The 10,545-nt window shown below is 37.1% G+C and overlaps 1 protein-coding gene across 1 annotated transcript; it reads left to right on the top strand.

Annotated features, from left to right (window-relative positions):
* Positions 1–4,699: 4,699 nt before the first annotated feature.
* On the top strand, positions 4,700–10,057 carry LOC116333741. Its single transcript, XM_039599395.1, has 5 exons — positions 4,700–4,742; positions 4,896–5,240; positions 5,337–5,441; positions 5,523–5,557; positions 9,944–10,057. Exons 1-5 carry the CDS (start codon positions 4,700–4,702, stop codon positions 10,055–10,057), a joined length of 642 nt encoding a protein of 213 aa, XP_039455329.1.
* The last annotated feature ends 488 nt before the right edge of the window (positions 10,058–10,545 follow it).

Here is a 10,545-nt window from a genome sequence, read left to right as displayed (position 1 = left end):
TCAGTCCACTGTTCATCTCAGCTGTCTATATGACGGGGGTTCACGTCTATTTATTTCTAAAAGTTTGTGATACAGGCCGATGTGATTCAGAGCTATATAAATAAAACTAAAGTGAACTGAAGTGTGGTTCTAAACAAATCATTTAACGTGACCATGGCAAACTGAGGTTTTGGTAACAGTTTCAACAGCTGGTGAGAAGCAAGGATTCGATTTTGTGCACACGTTTTTTTTTTTTTTTTTTTTTATACACATGCACATGTATATAAAGAAACTACCCAATCTCTCACTATTTCTGCTGTGGACTCTGAAAACAATATAGACAATCGATTAACTTAAACCTTGAGATTTAAAAGATAATTAAATAAATATTTTCATAGAGAGATATCTGGGTGAGTTCCACTGACTTCTATCAGCAGAGACCAGCACACTGCAGGATGAATTCATAAAATTATCACAGTAGAAACAGCCTACGGTTTCAAATAAATAAATGATCCTCATAACAAATGGGGCTTTTGGGGGTGGGGGGGGGGTATTGCTATTGATACTTCTGGTAAATATCTCTAAACAAGGAGAAATGCATGCAGGTTCAGCAGTTTAATCTCCTTGCTGTGAGAACTACTTTGATAATTTCATAAATGTTGCTTTTAGCTTTTTCAAGCAAACACATTTAGTCTTGTTTAATTTAAGTGTTATTTTGAATTCATTAAAAAAAGAAAATATCTCTAAGAGGATGTCGGGATGGGGCCTTTGCTGAAGTGAGCCCAGGCTCCTTAGGCACATAAACAACATCAGGCTTTGTTTCACAACTTGATCATACTGCAAAACTTAAACATCAGCCAAATACATCAAAACTCTTTGATGTAGTTTTCTTTTATTTATTTTGAGCTTACAAAAAGGGAAACTGATTTAGCCCCAAAAGCAGATAAAAACATAAAAGCACATTTTACAACAGGCCACACTCACACATTCATACAGTATTTTATTCTTTGCCTCTAAAAACAAACATTTACACCCCGACAACATGAAGTTTGGAGGAGTCACCAACCTTCTGAATAGTAAATGATTTACTCTGCCTCTGAAATAAAAACCTCTATGGCTGTGACTGTTGCTCGGGATCATATCCAGTCCCTCTGCTGTCAGCTTAGAAATTAGAAATCTAAGGCTAGAGTGAGTAACGGCTAAGAGGTTCAACTCAACAGTTTAAGAGTTGAGAAATGTAGCTGACCCGAGACAGTTTTTCCATTTTAATGGAAAAGAGAACAGACAGCACATTGACAAGTTTTGTTATGTATTTATTGTCAAAGTTATAATAAAGTTATCAACACTGAGTGAGGTACACATTACATGTTAACAGGTGTGTTGTCTGACATGAACTTAAATGAACTTAACACACAAACTATTGACACATACAGTACTTTCAACACTTTCTTTGGTTGTCTAAGTGGCCATAATCACAGTGAACCATTACATTCTCACATACATTTCATTCTCTTTGTGGTTGTGCTGCTTATTTTTCTGTAGTATTTATACTTTTTGTTTGACCAATCAGAAACAGGCTGCCCCTTTACTTACCTACACTGTTACTGGAGCACAGTTCAGAGCTGCAGTCCTACAGCGCGCATCACGATAAGCCTGATAACTGCATTTCTCTGTAAGTCCAGCTGTTTTCTTCGATACAACCGTTAACATCTCTTCAATACAACAAACACCAATGAATACTTGGAATTTCTTTTATATTTGGTGTATTGTTTGATACTTGTAGAATTATCAGGTCTCAGTCTCATCGTTTCATGGAGAAGTCATACAACAATGCACCAACATTAGTTCACCTGATAACAGTGTTTCTTTCTGTAATGGATTTTTTTAAATGCCAAATTTAACATTAAACACTGCTCTGTGTATCTCAAAGTTAAGTAAGAGGATGCTTCTGAATCAGGTCTGTATTTCTGTGTAGAGTACAATAATGGGAATCACTGTCAGGAGAATCTAACTAAAGGTTCAAGGTAAGAGTTTTATAAAGCTGATCTTACAGCTGACCACAAAAACATAAAAACATTTTAAATACATCAGTTACAGTAACAAAAAAAGAGAGATTGTAATTACTGTATTATTGAAAAAGCGAGCAGTCAAAATGTATCATCTCACCAACATCTGCCTTCACTCACTGAACCTGCGGCTTCTAATTCAGAGACCACACCACTCCGCCTCAGTCCACAACCCTTTACCTTCTCAGTTTTGAAACCTGTCTGATTGTCGTTCTTTATTTGCTCGGCTTAATTCTTTACACTCTGTACTCTCTTCTCAGAGCTACTTTTCAGCTGCTGCTCTGCACAACCAGCAACCCACCCGGTTCTCCGTGTGCATTCATGATCCATTCAACCCTAAAGTAATTACACATTTTTTGTATTTCTAATTCCCTTATATATTTATTTATTAATCAATCACATCTGGCTAGCTTAGGGTCTTGTTACAGCAGACTTCATTGTTTTACATGGATTTCGATGAGGAAGAAAATAAAATGTTGTTATTTTATTACGGGTTTTTCTCTGTATCTATCATTGTACGATCTACTGCGCAATATAAAGCACCTTGAGGTGACTGTTGTTGTGATTTGGTGCTATATGAACAAAATTGAATTGAAATTACCCATAGTGAGGGGTTGAGGTATGAAGTATTTAAATACTGATGTTATATTATGGTAAATAAGTTGTTTAATTTTTAACTCCCATCTGTACATTATTGCACAAGTTTCACTGAGGTACCAAACAACACTATCTGTAATTAGTGGGGTAATTAGTGTTTTTTGCTGCATTTCTATGATTTTTGATTATACAGTGGAACCCCCACTTACGAATATCCCATTTAACGAAAACTTCAAGTTACGAAGGCACTTAATGGCAATATTTCTGCCCGTGTTACAGCAAAATGCCCACGTAATGAAATCCGCTGGCTCTGATTGGCAGAGCCCACAATGCCCACAATGCCTTCCGAATCATGTGACAACCCCCTTGGCTTTCGTACTTGCGCTTCGCTGTTCCACTTGAACGACGTATTGTTGTTGCTGTTAGCAATTAGCCTATAGCCTATCGTTCACTCAAAAGGCACGATGGGTGCTTCGACTTACGAAAATTTTCGACTTACGAAAGACCCTCGGGAACGAATTCATTTCATAAGTCGGGGTTCCACTGTACTGTGGCACAAACACCATTGAAGGTATATGTTATCAGTCTTTTTGATAGTCAGTGCAGCTTCGTAATAATCTCGACATGCCCATCTTGTATACTCTATCAAGAAAACCGTGAGGATATATTGGAAATATTCATCCTGTTCAGTAAAGGTGTTGATTTACCTGTTGTGGTCGGGTCTTTTTTGTTTTTAACCAGAACGAATTGTTCTGCCACCAACAATCATGCCAAGATCAAAGTTAGTGAAGGTGAGGGGTTTTTTTTCCCATCCAATCATTGTCTGATTGGACGCATCAATAAAGAGACATACAGACGCAAAAATTAGGTTTTTCATGGTCTGTAAGGTGTCTCAGGTTTTGCAGGTTCAGTTCATTTTTATTTGTCATGCGCAAGTTAGCACAGAGTCAAAATTGCAATGAAGTGTGTTTGATGAGACAAAAAGTCTGCATCAGAAATTGTCACATGACAAAAAATAACTAAAGTGATGAAATTGTACACATTTACATGTGGTCCGGGAGTGTTTTGTGCCAGATGTCTGTGAGTCTTGATTATACTGTGGGCCTTACACAAACACCACTGAAGGTATATGTCATCTGTATGTTTGACAGTCAGTGCAGCTTCCTAATAATATAGGGATGCCCATCTTGTATACTCTATCAAGAAAAACATGAGGGTATATTGGAAATATTCAACCTCCTGAATGAGGGTGTTTGTGTGACCCCTTGTGGTTGGGTGTTTTCAGTTTATAACCAGAACTTATGTGTCTGCCACCAACAATCATGCCAAGGTCAAAGTTAATGAAGTTCTTTTTTTTTCCATCCAGTGATTGGCTGATTGGATTCATGCATAAATAGAGACACAGTTAACCTGAAAATTGGGTTTTTCATGGTCTGTAAGGTGTCTCAATTTTATTGCTGATTCTACTCATTTGCTCAGGAGATTGATTCAGTCAGTTCATCTGGAAAAGCTGCTCAGTGAATTTATTCCTTCACACTAAACAAAACTTGTTGACATCACTTCACACTGGTGGTAAGTCAGCCTTACATTGTTTCACAGCATCCTGAGTACTGATCACACTTAACTGACTTAAGACTTGCATAAACTCACATCACCCTCTGCTATAGCAAGGTTAAACTTATACTGGTATCATTCCATTGCTGTCAATTAATTATCACTTTTATAGAGGTTAGATATCCACTAAATATATAATCATGTTGTTAATTTACTTGTGTTATTTGTGCACATGCACGCCAGCCTGCAATTTATGAAGGAACTGGATTTCTTATTGCACATCTGTTTCTAAAATACTAACCTGAATATAAACTTTTAACTTCAGGAGCTATCCGGCTATCCAGCTAGCTAGCTTGAAATTTTGTTGCTCCACTTTTCTATAAGCAGAGGTGCAGTTGGTCTGCAGTCAGTCTACACATATAAGAACAGCCCACCTCTTTGTCTAGAGATCACTTTTGCTGGAGCACCATTCAGTTAGTGCCGTTGCAGTGGCCGTGTGCACAATGGTGAACTTCAACTTGATATCATTTTTACTCTATACTCTCAGTAAGTACACCTATCTGTTTTTTATCAGTAGTTAGTTGCAATTTGTTATTGCCATTAAATTAAATTTACAAAAGTTTATTGACAACATAAGTTTTAGGTGTTGCTTCATTCTTTGAAAATTTGTCTTTTATGAATACTTGTTGATTGTTTCAGGCTGGATATCTGTTTCACTTGCACAATTTTACACTGTGGCGGTTGAGCCTGGACAACAAATCACACTGCAGTGCTCCAACTTCAGCAGTTTTGCAACCTACATATTCTGGTTCAGGCTGGCCGACAGACTCAATGCCAGTCGCATCTCTTTTATGTCGACTGCTAATAGTCATGCTACCTTCTGTGATGGATTTCAATATACTAAATTTAACATGATATCCAACACCTCTGTGCTATTTCTCGAAATCAAACAAGTGGATCCATCTGACTCTGGGTTATATTTTTGTGGAGAGTTGCACATGGGACGGCCAAGTGTTTTCACTGCAACATATTTGAAGGTTCAAGGTAAGATTGTTCTTTTAGTTCCATATTTGATTAATTGTGAAAAAGGCAGAATATCCTATATGTACTATTTCTTTTTTTCAGTTGACGTTCTTTTAGAAGATGGATTAACCAGTCTATCAACTGTGATCCTCGGCAGTTTAATTGCTTTCCTTTTATTGATCATCATTGGTCTGGTTGTTCGCATCAGGAAACTTCATACAGGTATTTATTTGTGTGAATTTAAACTGAAAATGCAAAGGTTTTGAGTAAAGAACTGATAGATGTACTGTTTCTGTCATTTAGCTCATGACGAGATGCAGAATTTGCCACATAGTGAGGTAATCTATTTTAACCTTGGATTCCAGTTGATTTATTGATATATTGTCTGATTCAGTTATTTAAACTGTTAGCTTCCATCAGTCAACAGCAATCCATCTAAGTCATGGTTTAATATTTTGAGCTGCATGCTGAAAATGCAGAAAATGTTACCATATTTCCATCTATCCCATTTGGGCGTTGCAAATTAAATTAAATTAAATTAAATTTCAATAAATAGCAGTTGGATGTCAATCTTATACTAATCACAGCTCTATCCTATGATCGACTGCCTGTGACCTGGTGGATGTCAACAGGTTAACATTTAATGCTTTGAGATTAGTGACTTTAAACATTTTCCATTACAGAATGCAGAGTCTGATGCCATGAACTATGCAGCACTGAGTTTCTATACCAGAACAAACATGAGAAGCCCTGCACCACAGAGGGAGCTGGAGTCAAATGTTTTATACGCTGCTACGAGATTCACAAAATAACAGGAACGCCAACCCAAAGTGAAAGCTATCATATTTATCTACTTGTGATGTTCTGTACAGTTGGTGTATGTAAATCTTTACAACCACCTTGAAGAAAAAACACTTTTTATAATAAAGATTTATACAAAAATGTGCAGTAACTGCTAATAATTTCTCACTTTCTAGCTATCTCTCCGTCTCCCACCACAGCTGCTATGACTTTATCTGAGAGCAAACCATTGTGATCGGTAGGTAATGGAGGGGTTAGTGTAGACTGATAAATAATGCAGACTATTTTTTGTATTGAGAGTTAGTGAGGCTCTGCTTTAGTTTAATAGTGAGAGGGGCATAAAGGTGTGTGAGATATGTTGAACAGGAAGAGACAAAACTCTGTGGCCTGAATACCACGGAAAATATCACAGGGCTGTCTTGCAAGCATTTGTTTTTTAGGTCATAATCTTCTGACCGCCATGACTGTCTTAAAATGATTGTGGTTATGGTCATGCAGTGCCATTGAACATAAAGGTTGAAACCACTGTAGGAATTATACAAGGAGTAGTTAAACTGTATTTTAATATTCTAGTATCAAAATGGAGTTTATAAATAGATATTCTGTAATGTCTTTATTGTTAGCATACTTTGTTAGTAGGCCTGTTGAACTGCTAGTTAACAGAAATATCTAATCAGGTAGTCACATAGCACAAAGGATATATTTACACACATGATGGTTTACAACAAAATGCTGCTTGTATTTAAAAGTCTTAGAAAAAATGCTTTACAAATGGATCTTACCAGTGAAAATATCAGTGAGTCAAGTAGAGAAATATAAATGGTGATACAAGAACAACATTCATCATGTATACACAATTTTAATTCAACAAAATACGGGGGGGGGGGCAGCTGTATTTCTATATGGTCACCAACTGTGACATGAATTTGGGGTAAACAATATGAATGGCAGTGTGAGCTACTCCTCAAAGAAGGTCAAGGAGAGTCTGAGATGGGAAACTCCAGCAGGAAGTTGTCAGGCTCTGGAGAGACTGATGTTGAAGTCTGACATTCAGGCAATCACTCCCTGCACTATACTAGTGTTTCTATGTGTGCTCTTCCCAAGGCTGAGTATTCCTGACATGCCTCCTATATTTACTCTTTAAATGAAAAATAGACACAAGAATACACAGAGAAAGTCTAACTTCTTCTAACTTTTTATTTTAAAAAAAAAAGACGTTGTATAAACAAAAACAGTAATCAAAAACATGGGGATATTAATAACAGATTAAAGTGTCTCTCAGCTGACAACCTTGGATCTTGCTTCACTCCCAGCCTTCCACCCTCCCCCTATGGACATTATAACTACTGAAATAGAAGCATTACCTCTTGGAATCAAATGCTGCAGTTTGCTGCTATGTGGCTGTTGTGATCAGACACCTTGTACAGGATATACAGTATACAGACAAAGTAACTGGGCCACCTTAAACCTACAGGAGCTCCTCAGCCATGCCATGAATATATCGGTGCATTGTTTTGTTTAGTTTTTGCTGATGTTAATGCCACAGGAGGTTGGAACTCTTCAGTCACTGAGTAAGCAGAGCATCAGCAGCTTTTACACATTAGGCTGAGGTGGAGGTGATACACCCAGCCACCGACACTCTGTAACCTTACGTGGTCTGCCACTTTGTAGCTGAGTTGTTCTGGTTCCTAGATGCTTCCACTTTGCAGTAATGCCACTTACTCTTCATTGTGAAATATCTAGGAGGGAAGAAATTTCACAAACTGACTGTCAAACTCAGTGAACTCTTCAGAACAACCCATTCTTTCTAAAACGTTTGAAAGGCAGACTTCTGGGTACTTGATTTTATACACCAGTGGCAATGAGATTTTCAATACCTGTATTTAAAGATTAAGAACAGTGGCCCAGTACATCTGTACATATTGTGTATATCTGACAAAATGAGAGTATTTGATGCCCTCATCAATAAAGTATTTTTCCCCACTAAATGATTTGTCTGCCCCAATCTGATTAAACTAGCAAACTTTTAGAAGCCATGAATCATTGTGAAAGATTTTTATTTTTAACAAGATGATTGACTGACTGGATTAATGTATTATTGGGGACATACATAGATGTTTCTATTAAGTACTGCATGTGCTGTGAATTGCAGTTGACCACATGATGGGGCTCTTCCTGATCAATAAGCGGTTCAACTGTTAAATGCTACTATTTGTTTAAAGACAAGGCGATTCAGTTAGTTCAGTTGGAAGAGCTGCTCAGAGCATACGTGCTCCTGTGTGTCAAACAAATCTAAATGAGGTCACCTCTTGCCCGAGGTAAATCAACATTATTATTATTATTTAACAGCACTACTGCGTAGGATGGGAATTGATAAGAATTTAGGGAGTCCTATTCAGAGAAAGATAAAGACTAATACTGTTTAAAATTATTCAGGCTGACATCTTTTGTAGACAGACTTGCAACATTACCTAGATTATCTCATTAACCAGGATTGTAATGATACCCAGTTTTATTTACTCAGTGTCAGTTTGCTCTCCGTCACTGTCAGTCTGACTAACTGTACATATAAAAGCACAGCCCGCCTCTTTACGTACAGATCACTTTTACTGGAGCACAGTTCAGTCAGTGACATTGAGGTGGTGCTTGTCACAATGATGAACATGAAACCAGTTTTACTCTACACCTTCAGTAAGTACATCTATCACTTTTTCACATTTACTTCTGTACAGTAATCCAGCAGAACTGAACCTTACGTACATGTCACAGGGACATTGAATATTAAGTTTATTAATACCCGTTTTTGTTCCAGGTTGGATCTCTGTCTTAGCCTTAGAGTTTAACTATGTGGAGGTTCAGCCTGGTGAAGAAGTCACGCTGCAGTGCTCCAACCTCAGCAGTTATCCTGTTCACTTATTCTGGTTCAGAAAGACAAACAGACCCAAAGCCAGCAGGATCTCGTCTATGACCAGCCCTGATAAAAGTGCATCTTTCTATGAAGGATTTCAAAATGTCAAATTCAACATGACATCCAACACCTCTGTGCTATTTCTTGAGATCAAACAAGTGGATTCATCTGACTCTGGGCTGTATTTCTGTGGTGACCCAAAGAATGAAAAGTTTATAGTTTATGGTGCAACAAATTTAAAGGTTCAAGGTAAGATGGGGTTTTTTGTCTGCATATACATTAACAAGAATTAAGATATGTACTATTTTTAGCAATTGTTAAAAAAAATCTGTATACTCTGTAGATTATAAAATGTAATTTATTTTTCTTTCTTGTATTAGATGGATCACAAAATCTATCCAGTATGATCCTGGGCAGTTTGACTGTTTTCCTTTTTCTGGTCATCATTGGTTTGGTTTTCAAGATCAGGAACTTTCAAACAGGTATTTATTTATTTAAACTTAAACCGAACATGAGACAGTTTTGAGTGAATAACTGACAGATGTGGTGTTTCTATTAAATAGCTCAAGATGACGGAAAGAAGCACATGGAGGTAATTTATTTTAACCTTGCAATTGATTCATTGATATATTGAATGATTCAATCATTGATCTCTTGACATCCATCGGTCTCCAGGAATCTATCTAGGTTTATATTTACATTTGTTTAGCCACACTGAATAATTTACATTTTCAGATAGTAAAAATTGTCACCTTTCAAAAAATATATTTTCCTTTTGCATCTGTCCTGTAATCAGATTTTCTGTTTGGCTGTTCGAAATAGATTTGACTTAACCCGACTCTTTTATGTAGCCTTTATTTAACCAGGAAGATGCCATTGAGATTAAAAACCTCTTTCTCAAGGAAGACCTGACCAAGTAACCATAGATGAATTATCTGTGACCTGGTGGATTTTGGGAGGTTAACATGTAATGCTTGAGATTAGTAACTTTAACTTTCACCCTTTTCATTTACAGAATGTGGAGTCTGATGTCAAGATCACTGCAGGGCTGAGTTTCCATCTCAGAAAGCGTGTGCCACAGAGGGAGCTAGAGACAAATGTTGTGTACGCTGCTATGAGTACGAAATGACAAATTTTGTGTACGCTCACAAAACAAGATGAACAGCGGCTCAAAATTAAGGTTTATATGTCAAACTGCTTATAAGGTGCAGTTAGTGTATGGAAAAAAAACAAAACAAACAAACCCTGAGACCAACACCTCACAAGGTAAAAAAATTGACTGTGAAAATAAATTGACTATGTGTTATTATTTTGACTAATACTACTAGTCAACTCTCTCATTCACACAGCTTCCATTAAATCTTAGAAAAGCAATGTGAATGGTCGACAGGGTGTCACTGAATTTGATAAGCAGCTTAGATTAACTTACATATGAAAAATATGCAGTTAGAGCTAATATTTTGATTCTAACTTAATAGCCATCTCTCTATCACCACACCTGCCATCTCTTCATCTGACAGCAAACCGATGTGATTGGTGATTCATGGAGGAGGAGCCAGTGCGGAGTTTGATAAATAACAAGGGGATATTGCAGTGAACAGGAAGAGACAGCATGTT

The sequence above is a fragment of the Oreochromis aureus genome, linkage group 3 (genome assembly GCF_013358895.1).
Source record: "Oreochromis aureus strain Israel breed Guangdong linkage group 3, ZZ_aureus, whole genome shotgun sequence".
NCBI lineage: Eukaryota > Metazoa > Chordata > Actinopteri > Cichliformes > Cichlidae > Oreochromis > Oreochromis aureus.
The sequence above is the reverse complement of the archived record's forward strand: the minus strand, read 5'-3'. Positions and strand labels throughout refer to the sequence as shown.

Excerpts from the sequence above, each read along its gene's own strand:
- LOC116333741 (XM_039599395.1), top strand. The coding sequence starts at position 4,700 with ATGGTGAACTTCAACTTGATATCATTTTTACTCTATACTCTCA. Across the intron at positions 5,442-5,522 it reads CATCAGGAAACTTCATACAG|CTCATGACGAGATGCAGAAT; the intron begins GTATTTATTTGT and ends TCTGTCATTTAG. Across the intron at positions 5,558-9,943 it reads AGAATTTGCCACATAGTGAG|AATGTGGAGTCTGATGTCAA; the intron begins GTAATCTATTTT and ends TTTCATTTACAG.